This window comes from Nicotiana tomentosiformis, chromosome 6 (genome assembly GCF_000390325.3).
Source record: "Nicotiana tomentosiformis chromosome 6, ASM39032v3, whole genome shotgun sequence".
NCBI lineage: Eukaryota > Viridiplantae > Streptophyta > Magnoliopsida > Solanales > Solanaceae > Nicotiana > Nicotiana tomentosiformis.
Genome location: NC_090817.1, coordinates 114,264,957 through 114,278,373, shown reverse-complemented (window position 1 = coordinate 114,278,373; position 13,417 = coordinate 114,264,957). Strand labels below are relative to the sequence as shown.

General features: G+C 34.6%; 3 protein-coding genes and 1 non-coding gene across 7 annotated transcripts; 2 read left to right on the top strand and 2 right to left on the bottom strand.

The window, feature by feature from the left end:
* Positions 1-251: 251 nt before the first annotated feature.
* Positions 252-4,341, top strand: LOC104105659 (aluminum-activated malate transporter 12-like). The gene is made up of 6 exons (XM_009614018.4): positions 252-776; positions 886-1,026; positions 1,223-1,495; positions 2,201-2,331; positions 2,462-2,605; positions 3,451-4,341. The coding sequence occupies exons 1-6, from the start codon at positions 533-535 to the stop codon at positions 4,171-4,173; spliced, it is 1,656 nt and encodes a 551-aa protein (XP_009612313.1). The 5' UTR covers positions 252-532; the 3' UTR covers positions 4,174-4,341.
* Positions 4,342-4,817: 476 nt separating this feature from the next.
* Positions 4,818-4,889, bottom strand: TRNAC-GCA (transfer RNA cysteine (anticodon GCA)). Its single transcript has one exon. It is a non-coding gene; the product is annotated as a tRNA-Cys (tRNA).
* A 1,698-nt stretch (positions 4,890-6,587) lies between these two features.
* LOC104105658 (uncharacterized) lies at positions 6,588-8,785 on the top strand. 4 transcript variants are annotated; one of them, XR_688416.4, is made up of 4 exons: positions 6,588-6,883; positions 7,366-7,944; positions 8,076-8,128; positions 8,215-8,785. XR_688416.4 is itself a non-coding variant. In XM_009614017.4 (2 exons), exons 1-2 carry the CDS (start codon positions 6,607-6,609, stop codon positions 7,881-7,883), a joined length of 795 nt encoding a protein of 264 aa, XP_009612312.1. In that variant the 5' UTR covers positions 6,588-6,606; the 3' UTR covers positions 7,884-8,067. The 4 variants fall into 4 exon arrangements, 1 of the variants encoding a protein (XP_009612312.1); XR_688417.4 differs by lacking the exon at positions 8,076-8,128 and having other exon boundaries at positions 8,384-8,785; XR_688415.4 differs by lacking the exon at positions 8,076-8,128.
* Positions 8,786-10,154: 1,369 nt separating this feature from the next.
* Positions 10,155-12,634, bottom strand: LOC104105657 (NAC domain-containing protein 71-like). The gene is made up of 4 exons (XM_009614016.4): positions 11,921-12,634; positions 11,267-11,544; positions 10,850-11,173; positions 10,155-10,757 (listed from the first exon to the last, which is right to left on the bottom strand). Exons 1-4 carry the CDS (start codon positions 12,075-12,077, stop codon positions 10,482-10,484), a joined length of 1,035 nt encoding a protein of 344 aa, XP_009612311.1. The 5' UTR covers positions 12,078-12,634; the 3' UTR covers positions 10,155-10,481.
* Between the last annotated feature and the right edge of the window lie 783 nt (positions 12,635-13,417).

Here is a 13,417-nt window from a genome sequence, read left to right as displayed (position 1 = left end):
GCCTATTGGTTATTTGACACGTTGAGAATTTAAATTGTCTCTTTGCATGGTTATTAGCTGGCTTATTAGTCCAAATAATTTAGGTTTCTTTTGACTTCGACTATTGTCCAATGTACTTCTCCTTCTTAGTAATCATTTGATCACATAATACGGTTAATACGTGGTGTTTCTTTTTATGTGTCCATTTACAAACACACTATAAATTCTAAGTAGGTAACCATATATTTCCACAAAAGTAGTCATTTTGCTTCTGTTTTTTTGACTTGATGACCATTATTTGAAAATCTAAACGAACGTCTTTAATATCTCAAAGTACGTGTACCTCATTAGGAAGCCTGTCAATGCACCTTTTATATGAAATGACAGATGCCCTTCTCTATAAGATGGTGTGGCCCATGATAATTTCCCAAAATCCCAGCAGCCTCCAGAACAGCATTTCTTAATTCATCTTTGTATGTTAATTTGCATGACTTCATTTTCTTAAGTGACAAGATACAAAAACCTCCATATTCAGCTGCGGAATCTGTTAATTATGATGATGGAGAAACGTTTTAATGCTGTTGTGGAGAGAATGAAGAGTTTGCCAAGATTAATATGGAGAAAAATCTGGAAAGTGGGGAAAGAAGATCGAAGAAGGGTCATTCACTCACTAAAAATGGGAGTGGCCTTGACATTGGTCTCTTTGTTGTATTTGCTAGAGCCATTGTTCAAAGGAATTGGAGAAAATGCTATTTGGGCTGTCATGACTGTTGTGGTTGTTCTTGAATTCACAGCAGGTAATTATTCCATATTGATTTAATGTGTCTGTATTTTATATTTCCATGCTAGTCAATTCTTCTTCTTCTTCTGAATGACATGGTTTTTGTTTTTAAATATTATAAATAGGGGCAACATTATATAAAGGGCTGAATAGAGGAATGGGGACAGTATTTGCAGGATCATTGGCATTCTTGATTGAGTGTATTGCCACAGAATCTGGCCACATATTTCATGCTGTTTTCATTGGGACCTCAGTTTTTTTAGTTGGTAAGCTTCACTTAATTACTTGTAAGAGGCCAATAGAGAAAACTTCCTTAGCTTTAATGTAACAAAAGCATTCGATTGCAAGTTTTCTCTTGAAGCCATCTCATTACACCCTTTCCTTTCTTAATTACTTGTACTTTCTTTTGAACAAAAAGTCATTTCCTAATTGATCTAATTGATTTCATTTCTAATCTTACAGGAGCCGTGGCTACGTACATGAGATTTTTTCCTCACATAAAGAAAAACTATGACTATGGTGTGGTGATATTCCTCTTGACATTCAACTTGATCACAGTGTCAAGCTATCGTGTTGATAGTGTGTTGAAAATAGCCCATGAGCGCTTTTACACCATAGCCATTGGCTGTGCTATCTGTCTCCTCATGAGCCTATTGGTATTTCCAATTTGGTCAGGAGAAGACCTCCATATATCGACTGTTGCCAAATTCGATGGCTTAGCAAAATCTATTGAAGGTAGACTGGATTTTAGATGTTGAACAAGCACAATAGATTTGCATTTTGTTCGGATAAAGTTTCGTTAAACTTTCATGTTATTTTAACAAAATCTACCAACCTTTGTTGAGCTAAAAATTAATAAAATTTATGTCAATTTTTTACATGATCAATGTGATTTAACCTATTATAGGAGGTTAGTTACTCGCCAGTCTCATTTCATGTGATGTGCTTTGACCGGGCATATAGAAATAAAAAAAAAGGACTTTTGATCATCTCGGGACAAAATTATAGTCTAAAACAAACTTTTGCATTTCTGTAAATCATCTAGGGACAAAATAAAAAATTTAAAGTTAAATTATTTCAAAATATAAAAATATATCATTTCTGGAACAGACTAAAAAGGAAAGTGCATCAAATAAATTGGGAGAGAGGGAGAGAGTACTATTTATCATGTGCACCTATTCATGCTTATCATAGAATTTTAAATGTAATTAATTACCTTATAAGTGACATGTATATTTTTTAATTGCCGGTGCACAAATTTAATTTTAAGCTCATAACAAAACTAATGGATAATCCGTGAGGACTGTGACTATATTTTTATATCCGTTTTAAGGTTGCTAACTCCATAAAATTGTTAGCTTTAATTAGTGCCTTATATTCATATATTATCATATATAATAAAACAGATTGATGAGATCTTTATTCAACTAAACTTTTCAGGTTGCATTAATGAGTACTTTAACGATAAGGAGGAACAAGAAAAAGCTAGAGAAAATTCAATGGAAATGGGGGATCCCATTTACAATGGCTACAAGGCAGTTTTAGATTCCAAATCATCTGATGAAACTTTGGTAAGTACCTGAATTATCTCATGAAAATGTTCACTATTTGAGACAGTTATTAGCAATTGAATTATAAAATTTAATGCTCCTATCAAGATAACGAGTATTTAATTAAGTAGAAAAAATCTGAATGGATCAGGCACTATATGCAAGTTGGGAGCCAAGATATTTAAGACGTTGTTCGGGGTTACCGTGGCAGAAATATGTTAAATTGGGGACTGTTCTTCGCCATTTTGGATACACAGTAGTGGCTTTACATGGATGCCTGCAAACTGAAATTAAGGTAATGCTCCTCAGACCTCAGTCCTCCCATAACCTTAACATTTTTTCCTTATCTTTCTTTTCTTTGTTTCTTTCCTCCTCCTTTCTTTTTTTTAATTTTTTAATTTTAGTAAAGGGTCCTTTTCTAGAAGGTCATAGAGTGTAGGCAGACCCTACTTCATGTGTCCGATAGACCCTCGGCTCGAGAAAAACATCTCATTGGTAGTTTTATGTTGGCTTTCCTTTTTAACGGGTTTGCACTACGTTAATGTTAGCACTGTCTTGACGCATGGATCATCAGCAAATTTTATATAAGTGGAAAGTAGACCATAGATTACGTTTGGTGGTTACTGAAATAGGGTATAGAGAGTGTACACCTTCTCCATTTAAAGACTGTTGGGTATCCTTTCGCTAGTACTATCACAAGAAAGTTACCATGCATTTTCAGTAGTCTATCTACATTTTGTGCTCACTAAGTCAACAAGAGCACCATGTGATGCCTAAGTTTTGTGCTCACTAAGTCAACAAGAGCAATATGTGATGCTTCTTGTCTAAAAAGGCTAAAAACACACTAGTCAAATATACATTAAATACAGAATATTTGATGCAATAAGTTGTTTTCTAGATTTTAAAAATCCAATATCATTTTATTTTATCTCAATCTGATTGGGATCGAAAAGATAGATTTACTTTTGAGTGGGATCACACAAGTGATCATATTGTTTCCGCTACATCGTGGCCACAAGTGTGCCTCAAATAGATAGTATATCAAACGTATTAGATCTGTAGATTAAATGATCTCTAATGTGATTAAAAGTTTTAGCCAGTTTTTACTTTCTCAAAGTGTGTCTTGAATTGTTTTTGTAGACTCCACGATCAGTTCGTGTACTGTTCAAAGATCCATTCAATCGACTTGCCAAAGAAGTGACAAAGGCACTAAAGGAACTAGGCGATAGCATAAGAAATCGTCGTCAATGCAATCCAGAAATCCTATCCAACCATCTCAATGAAGCCTTACAAGACCTCATCAGTGCCTTAAAATCCCAACCAAGACTCTTTCTTGGAACTAATAGTAATATAAACATATTAGCCTTAGCAGGCGCAATATCCTCCAGGCAAAAATCTAGTAAAGATTTTGTAGTCTCTTTATCGAGTGTAAATAATAATATTGACACATCCAATGAAGGTCCTGCTCGTCTTGGACTTGGCCATGACTTTTTGGCAGGTCAGGCTCATGCGACTACACCAGCATTATCGAAAGATACGTCTAAAAAGGACTCTGAACTACAATTGAAAGAGGCTGGTGGCAGAAAGAGTTTAAGATCCACATTAAGCAAGATTGGAGTTACTAGCCTCGAATTTTTGGAGGCCTTACCATTTGCAGCTTTTGGTTCTTTGCTAGTTGAAACAGTTGCACGACTTGATCTTGTTATTGAAGAAATTGTAGAATTGGGAAGGGCAGCTCATTTCAAGGAATATATTCGTGATGGTGATCATGTGGTTGTGACCTGTGATCAGAATCCTAGATTGGAAGATGAGATTGTTAGCAGATTACAAAACCAATTTCCCTCCTCCCATGCAGCAGATTAACACTAGACTTTAGTAGTTGAGCTGGTTGATAGACAAACTATAGAGAAAAAAAGAAGGTTTTCCTGGCGGATAAATTTTCTTTAGTGAGAATATTATACATTTAATTATTTGAAATTATATATGTACTTCATCTTGTTGATAATTTTATACACGCAGTTTAACATAAAATTATACATATTAGCTGCCTTGTGAATGTTCTATCAAAGGTAGGTAATTGAGCATATAAGCAATGAGTGCACGTGTATCTACTACCTTAAACTCAAGCTCTGCATACAAACATCTATGAATAAAATTTAAAAAATATGTAATCTATATAAATTCTATACTCGTCTCTGCCTTCATTCGACAACGAAGTATCACGTAAAAGAGGTACTATATAAAAGGTCTTTTGGCACTATTGCAACACGAGATTTGTAGTTTGTCGCTTTGACAACAAAAAGAGGATCATAATGGAGAAGCCAAAACATTAAAGAAGAGAAAGAAAATAAAGTACAGATGCGCTTTACTAATATTGACTATATACTGAACATTGACGATGAAAATCCTAATTTCCTAATCTTCCACAGGAATTCTGACAAAAAGAAAAGAAAATGAAGGATGAATAAAGTACCTGGGTGAGCTTTAAAAATATAAGACAGCGAAAGAGGGCCCTACCGGGTTCGAACCGGTGACCTCTTGATCTGCAGTCAAATGCTCTACCACTGAGCTAAGGACCCTTGTTATGGCTTCCAATTAAAATAACCAAATTAAATATGATTTCAAATTCACATAAAAATATGAGAACAGAAAAAATTTCATTTAAAATATCAAAGAATTAAGTAAAAACATCTTAAATTATTAGTTCACTTGCAGAAAGCAAAAAGTGAATAGATCGTCAATATGGGCTGGGGCCAAGCCCAATCCAACCCGTAATTTAAGGGTTATAATTTTTGGAGCCCATTTAAAAATGAGGCTTTTAAGCCCGGCCCGAGTAAGCCTGTGAGACTTGACTGAGGCCGAGATGGGCCAACCAGTGGGCCTAATAAAAATACTTATTTAAAATATATAAAATGTATACTGTCTCTAGCGATGGAAAGTTAGAATTGAATCTTTACTTAGAAGAACCAAAGCTTGGTCTTGAGAAGTTTCAAGAGATGTATTGGAAGGACCATTCTAGAAAATATCCCTATCTTTCGGTGATAGCGTGTGATGTACTTAGTATTCTTATTACCACTGTAGCATCAGAACCAACATTTAGTATTGGTGGGCGTGTTCTCACAAAGTACAGAAGTTGCATCCATCATGAAAATGTCCAAACACTTTTTACTACTCGAAATTGGCTGCACGAATTTTTTCAAACCCAAACTGGTAATTTTTTATGTGAATTTGAATATTATTAATTTTTAAAATTTTATTATTCTTAATATTTAACTAATTAATATTGCATATGAATTGTAGATGTACATGAAGGTGAAAATGTTAAGACAACCTTGTGACAAACGGATTAAAATGTGTTTGATGAAGATGATGTATTGGATATACTATAAGTGTCATGGAAGTTGTGTTGAATAGTTTGTTTTGAATTTTGACTTTTAGTGAATGAAATATATTCTTGTCTTTTATTTTTTTTAGTGTTTATTGTGATATATTGGAACAATATAAAAAGTTATTAAGTTTTGCGAAATATTTCCAATAAGATATTTTTTAACTTTTAAATATTTATCTTTTCTTAGGTTAAAACTTAAAAGAAAAAATATAAATTATATTTTAAAAAATAATGGGTCGGCCCATGGGGCCCGCAGCCCATATAGGACTGGGTGGGCTGGTCATTATAAGGCCTATCAAAATGATGGATTAGCCCAGCCCATTAATTGTTAAAGCCCATGTAAGCTGGGCTAACCCGGCGCGACCCATATTGAGAGATCTAAAAATGAAGGATAAGTTGTGAGAGAATGGATATAATGAGTAGTATTTAATTATAGATAATCTAATTACGGATTACAGTGCTCAAAACATTCATATATATGTTTTCTGTAGAATCATCGGGCACCTTTCTTTTCTTAATCACCGCAAATGAAATTATCTAATTGCCAACTTTCTTTTCTCGTACATATCGATTCTATGTTACGACATAGTATTAAACTACATTATTATCACATATTATATATTCTCTGTTTTAATTTAGATGAGCTAGTTTGACTCGACACGGAGTTTAAAAAAAAAAAAAAACTTTTGATATTTGTGGTAAGTTTTGTAGGGCCATGACATTTTTGTGGTTATAAATTTTTTTTATTAAGGATAAAATGGATAAAACAAAGAGTTTAAAGTTAAATTATTTTTAAATTTGAAACAGAAGGAGCACAAAATATATAAAAAATTCTATGTTCAATGTAATATAAGATAAATCCTAATTCCTAAATAGCTTAGAGGACAAAAGTTTCAAATTTCTTATAGATGGCTCCCCATGTAAAACGGATAAGGTTTTGTATGAAGAGAAAGCGCCAAATAGAAGTGAGCGAAGGAGAGTACTCAATCTGCATCAGCCATCTTCAAATGACTTGCTTCGTAGCAATACTAAATTCAATTCCCAGTCCTTTTTGTAAATGTTCTCCGCGGAGTTTATTTAACTGGGATTTTGGTAATGAAAAGACTGATGATAAGCCACAAGTTAGATACCATAATCTTGATCTTCCTTTCTCTCCTTCCCTTGTCAGCAAAACATTCTTAAAAGGTATTTCTTTCATTCTTTCTCCATATAATTCATATAAAGAATTCTAAAAAGAAATGAGAAGAAAACCTTAGTTGAACTGAAGATCCAAGAATTTAGAGACTGTAGATTCTGACAAGTGTTCATGTATATATTCTTTATTTTTTGTTTACAACAACAAGCCTAGTGTAATTGAACAAGTGGGGTTTAGTGTAATTACTCATGTGGGTGTTGGGAGGGTAGTGCATATACGTAGCTTACCCCTACCTTGTTTGCAGAGGCGTAACTATGCTATACGTAGAGGGGTCACGGCACCCGTAGAATTCGGCAAAAATTCTATATGTACATGTATATGTCATTAGAAAATAATGATATATTAGTAGTGGACATACAAAGAAAAATTTTGGTTGAATCAAAAAGTGCACCCATATCCTTCAATTCCTGGATCTGCCTATGCTTATTAAGGATATTCTTTATTTTTTGTTTCTCTGATGATAATTACACAGGAAGGGAACTGAAGTGCTGCTATAAGGCATCAGTGGATGGATTTAGTGCAACTGAATTTCACAACAACAGTGATTTTAAAGGACCATGTGTGATTATTGGCTATACAACAAAGGACTTTAAGTTTGGAGCATTTAATCCAGAAGGCTACAGAAGTACAGATGATTATTATGACACTTTTGATGCATTTCTCTTTTACTGGGCTGAAGATGAACAACAACCAATAATCTTGCCTAAAGTAGGGGGAAGTGGTGCTGCTCTTTTTGATTATGCTAGAGGTGGGCCACAGTTTGGTGCTGATGGATTGCTAATTGGACCCCCATTAGCTCCTGTCATGGGCGGATTTGCAGGACCTGATACTAATTCTGGGATTGGTGATTTAAGGCAAGCTAAGTCAAGATTGGGACTTTCTTATGCTAAAAGGCCAGATGGTAAAGAGTCATTGTTTGGAGATGAATCTAAGGCTGAACTTGATGAAGTTCTTGTATTTTGTAGTCCTCAAATTGCTAGCTTATATTGACTCAATTTTTGCAAAAACGGATGCCATAGCCTTTGGGGAAATCACTCTCAGTGATCATGAGGTGAGTAAATAAAATATGTATTAGTACTATACTAGGTTTTAAAATGTAGCAGTGTAAATTTTACTTCTTTTTTTTTATAGAAATGGGCTGCAACAGGATTTTTATTCTGTGTTTCTTATTTAATTTATTAGCTTTCTCAAGTTATTCACCAAGACCATCAGTGATTGCCTAATGAGTCAAACATGTTAGTGCCATTATTTACATCTGGTACATTTATATTTTCAATAATATATATACATAAATATTACTTAATTTTTTTTTTTGACAAAGGGTGTTCGGGCGGTGCTATGTGTTATTCACCCCTGCTGCGAGCTAGCAGCTACAGTCAATAGCTAGTTTGGAGAGAGTATACTTTCTTGGCTTGCTAAGTATCTAGTTTACTAATGGTGGAGATGTTTCCCATTACCTGTAACTAATGATATTGCCACCTGCATGTCAGCATTTCTCAATAAGCCAAAGTGGAGCATTACTTTAAAGCACAGGCCAAGAGGAGTACATGAAAGGAAAAGCATAGATAAGTCCATAGGTTTTATTGTAGGATTATTTGCTAAGTGATTAAGGGGCCACACATTTCTTCGATTCCTCTCTAGTTAGCTACCTATGGTCTTATGGCTGAACTAATAGTGGGTAGGAAAGAGGAATGGTTGATCATTTAGTGTACTTGTCTTTCTTTCTCTTTTTGAGTTAATGGTTTCTGAGCTACACTTTTCCAAAGCTTTGTTATTGTTGTTGTTTCTTTGATTCATTTTATTACTGAAGGAAGAATGGTTGGGAGGACATCTTTTGTAATTGAGTTCAAGGAAACTTAAAGCAGCAAATGTTTGATTCTCACTTTTATGGAGCTTGCTTTTGTATTTTTCTTTATTGGTTTAGCAACTTCATTTTAGATTACTTTGATACCGTCCAGCATCAGATATGTCCAAGGCAAGAAATAATAACTCTTTGTTCTTGATAATTTTGTGAACTACTGTTAGTGACCGTAATCTTTGAAACTGTCAGGAGCACACGGTGAATATGACTGAAATGTTTTACCATTCACTCTTTTAGTCAAAGAAAGGTTGCATCAAATTGATTTGTTTGAAGTTAGAAATCTAGAGAGAGCAAAGAAATGGTGATTCTTCTATCAAGTTTCATAACACCCTGAAGGTGTTATAGACACATCTGGTGTGGAAATAGGCCTTCAATTTCCAAGTATATGGGCGACTGCTCGTTACCTCTTCATTTGCATTTGTTATCTTACTAGGTTTTGAACCAAAAGATTCTTTTGGATGTGTGCTTTGCCTAATGTCATCTAAATGGAAATTAAATTGTCAATGATTATCAAATGATGTCAGATACAGCATTCTGAATCATTTTCGTAAGAGATTGAGAAAGAATTAAAGCCCTTAATCATGTAATTGAACTTAGAATGCTGTGCCTATGAAAATGATGCTTGAAAGCTCAATCCTTTTGCTAACTTACTTTTTTATATCCTTTGCTTGTGAGTTACTTTAATGTTCCCTCTTTGGATACTAAAAGCAATGTTCTTTCTGATCATTTGCTACAGTTTGTTTTGATCATGAATACTTGGAACTATCAGAATCACATCAGTTGATGTCAAACAAACGTTCAAATTAGTGACTTGAAACATTTGAGTCTAAATTTGCTTCTCATCCATATACCTATGAGTACAAGTGAAGCTAGGTTTATACATAAATAGTTATTGGGAAGCTATCAAGTCCATAATCAAACTAGAATAGCAAGTTGTGCATATGAACCTCAGGGTGCATTTGACTTAGTTATCCAGTTATAAACAGGGCACCCCACTATTTTAGAACTTCAAACAATGTTTTCTTTTAAGAAAAATCTTGGTCACGTGTAGAAACAGTTCAAAAATCTTGTATAATGCAAACAATAGTTGCTGAATAGAGGAATCAATAATTGGTAAATAGGAAGCTCTGCTGATGAACAGCAGCCCTGTAATAAGTTAATACAAGTACATATTTAACTTTGTGGAGCTGCTTTTGCATTTCTGGTACTAGAAAATTCTGAAAATTGGAATATTTAGAGTGGGCAAAGCCATTAAATTCATATGGTCTAAGGCATTTTTGGCTCCATTCTGATTGATAACTGGATGTTTGAACTGCGAAAAAAAGCTTCATCCATATTGTTTACACATATTTTGGCTCAGTTTTGGTGCTTGATAACAATTTCATACATGGAAATGATCAGAAGTGGAAAGGGGCTTCTATTTAAGAAGCTTACTTTAACAGAAGTTCATCTACTAACTTGACTATATCCCAATGGGATCGTTAAAATTGATCATCACTGGGTATCTCAGACTGCAATGACAAAATATAAACACATGGAGCTGCATCGAGCTTTTCTTGATATATTCTTACATTAGACTACTTAAAATATCTTCCTGTGACCATACACCATTATGTTTTTCCAATATCCCATTTTCACTACTCTGTCTGCATATTGGAGCTTGATTTCAAGTTTAACTCCCTGCATTAAAGAGAGAAAATCCTACACCTACTTCGCCCCAATGTTCATCAGAGGAGATCTGGATTTCCGAATAAGTTGTTCTGGTTATAACCTTTGTACGAAATATCCTCATTGCGATAGAATTCCATGTAGCTTCCATCATCTGAGAAGGGAGGTGCAAAGCCATAGCCACTGAGATCACCAGAAAGTTCAACTTCCCCTCTAAAATTCGGAAAAGATGAACTTGATGTGAAGTCATATTGATCATTTGGCTGCCATGAAGTCAAGTTTGGGAAGTCATACAGCGGATACTTTCCACATATACTTTGTCCGGAAGTACATTCCTACATCAAAGCAACCAGAACTTTAGTAGTCCATACAAATAACCAGAGTGGAAACAGGAGTCAATTCATAGAACATAGAACAACATTACTACCTTTGCAGGATCAAGAATCATATTCTGGGACATACAGAGGTTTGCAGCATTTGTTCCCATTGCAGACTCGCACTCTCCTATTTGTGTTGTCTGATAAGGAGAATTGATAGGAGTTGAATAGTTGCTGTCATTGCACGTGTATGTAGTTTGAGTACTTGGCATGTCATCAGAAAGGACAAGGGGTTCATTTGAGGTTACTGCTGAGGTAAAAGCTTCATTGCTAGAACTGCATTCATCCTGTTTAGATGTTGTTTCTCTGCGAACATCACTTGTCTTCGATGAAATGTCCTTTCTCTTAATGACACGACAAAGAGCAAAAGGCCCCTGAAGATGTTTAAATAGTACTTATATCATGATCAATTTCTTGCAGGTTTTCATTAAGTTGAAGAACTTTACATTCTGATTTATCAAAATTACCTGGAAACTTGGAGTGCCTTGTGAAACATCATCACATAGACGATATTCATGCATCACCCAATCAGTTCTATCCCCTAGAGGAGCTCTTCCGCGATAGAAAACTAGTGTCTTTCGGTATCCAACAACTGCAGGCTTACAGACAACTTTCCTGTCTTTCCCTGTGGCTTTCCAGTATCCACATTTTGTGGCTCGATTAGTTCTCGAGCCATTCGGGTACTTCTTGTCCCGAGGACAGAAGAAATACCACTCCATGTCACGCTTTGGCAAGAAAGATTTCTCTGCATCTCAAAGACATGATATCAGTATCCAAAAATACCAATATCAGAATAAGCATTTTATGAACCAACTAAAACAAGAAACTTCTGATGCCTTAGACATGTTTTTCTTTTTGATATGTGGCTAGGGTTTGAATATACATAATAACTATCTTTTATGTGTGAAAAGAGAGATGCCCCACAGATCACTTCATCTTGTGACAAGGCAAAAAGATTAGATAAGCTATAAAGCAACAACTTTCCAGTAACAACTCATTTCAAATACACACTTTCTCAGAAATATATCTAAGACCATATATATATGATTTGTAATTCATCAAAAAAATGGTTCTCACTGCTTAGGTAAGTTTTCAAGCTGATCAAGAATGTATATATATACCTGGAAGCTCCCATGGGTCAAATTTGTACAAGTCTATTACTGGAATGACCTCCAACTCAATCTCAAGTTCATCAGTTTTCCTTTTCAGGTAATATCCAACCAATTCCTCATCAGTAGGATGGAAACGAAATCCTGGAGGTAGTGATGTTCCTCCCATAATATTAAATGTACCAAAGTCCTAACTACACACAAAATCTTCTAAAACTAGCTAGAATTGACCAGGCAGAAACTTCAACAGAAGTTAGAAGCAATGTGAAATTTAGCTAAGTGCCCCTACTGTACCTATTGAAAATTTGAAATATCCAAAAATAAAAACTTTTGGCTACACTACATTTTGTCTCAAGAATTGCGATAATTTTCCATAAAATGCACCCTTGGGACAGCACAATCATTTTCTAGGAAAAACTGTTCAAAACTGCCTTTCTTGCAAAAAGCCCCCCTCCCCCACCAATATTTCTTTGAGATTGGAATTCAAAGGAAACTCAGGTGGAAAGGTAGAAAATGCCACCAAATGTCACTATATAGTTGTTGAATTTTTTCAAAGAAAGGATCTTTTCTAATACCAACAAGCCTAAACAGTTCAAAAATGACAAATGTGATGAGTTAGAGTGATCTAAATCGAAAAACAGACACCAGATAAAGGTTTATACTAAGGTATACTTAGTTTAGAGTCTATAAAAAGAGGAGAAGTTTGTGTAGAGTAAAAGCAGAGGAATGTGGATGAGCTTTTATAGGAAATGAAGAGGCCAAAAGTCCAAAAATATGAAAACCGAAAGGTTTGTAGCTTGTCAAATGTCTAGGCTACACTAAATTCTACAAAAAAGACCCCACCAAAACCAAGACCTGATTCACACTAGAAATAGTTATATCCTGCAAAAGCAACCACTACCGACGGTTATTCCCTCTTGTCCATAATGATGGACACTTTTGTTCTTTAATTTTTGTCCAAAGTGTCATTTTACATAATTAAGAAAAAAATAATTTTATTTTTCTAAAATTTGCCCTTATTTACATATTTTAATGTGTCAAGGTAATAATTAATTAAGAATAATTTAGTGAATACGTCTTTTTTTTTATGAGTTCGTATTTTCTTAATGGGCGTGTCAACATCTAAAAAATCACTTATTATGTACCGAAGAGAATAAAAATTTGCAGGGGACTTGAGCATCCTGGAGTTCCACAGACTATTAATTTAAATGAAACTACATATGAACAGTAAGAATTCATATAGTCCATCTTAACTTACTTGGATTAAGACATAATTTTATGTTTTTTTTACATTAGTATTAGGCTGTAAAATATTCTTACAAATAAATTAGTTAGAGGTGAAGATGAGCTTTGGCGTAACTCGAAAGTTGTTGTCATGTGATCAGAAGTTTACGGGTTCAAGTCGCGGAAACAATTTCTTGCAGAAATGCAGAGTAAAGTTACGTACAATAGACCCTTATAATTCGGTATTTCCCCGAATCCCGCACATATATTTTATATTTGTGAGAG

What these genes read in the sequence shown, in the direction of transcription:
- LOC104105657 (XM_009614016.4), bottom strand. Translation starts at nt 12,077, where the DNA reads ATGGGAGGAACATCACTACCTCCAGGATTTCGTTTCCATCCTACTGAT. An exon ending in TGACCCATGGGAGCTTCCAG is followed by an intron (nt 11,545 to 11,920) that starts GTATATATATAC and finishes TTTGAGATGCAG; the next exon opens with AGAAATCTTTCTTGCCAAAG. An exon ending in AAGGCACTCCAAGTTTCCAG is followed by an intron (nt 11,174 to 11,266) that starts GTAATTTTGATA and finishes AAACATCTTCAG; the next exon opens with GGGCCTTTTGCTCTTTGTCG.
- LOC104105658 (XM_009614017.4), top strand. Translation starts at nt 6,607, where the DNA reads ATGGCTCCCCATGTAAAACGGATAAGGTTTTGTATGAAGAGAAAGCGC. An exon ending in CAGCAAAACATTCTTAAAAG is followed by an intron (nt 6,884 to 7,365) that starts GTATTTCTTTCA and finishes ATAATTACACAG; the next exon opens with GAAGGGAACTGAAGTGCTGC.
- LOC104105659 (XM_009614018.4), top strand. Translation starts at nt 533, where the DNA reads ATGATGATGGAGAAACGTTTTAATGCTGTTGTGGAGAGAATGAAGAGT. An exon ending in AATCATCTGATGAAACTTTG is followed by an intron (nt 2,332 to 2,461) that starts GTAAGTACCTGA and finishes TGAATGGATCAG; the next exon opens with GCACTATATGCAAGTTGGGA. An exon ending in GCCTGCAAACTGAAATTAAG is followed by an intron (nt 2,606 to 3,450) that starts GTAATGCTCCTC and finishes TTGTTTTTGTAG; the next exon opens with ACTCCACGATCAGTTCGTGT.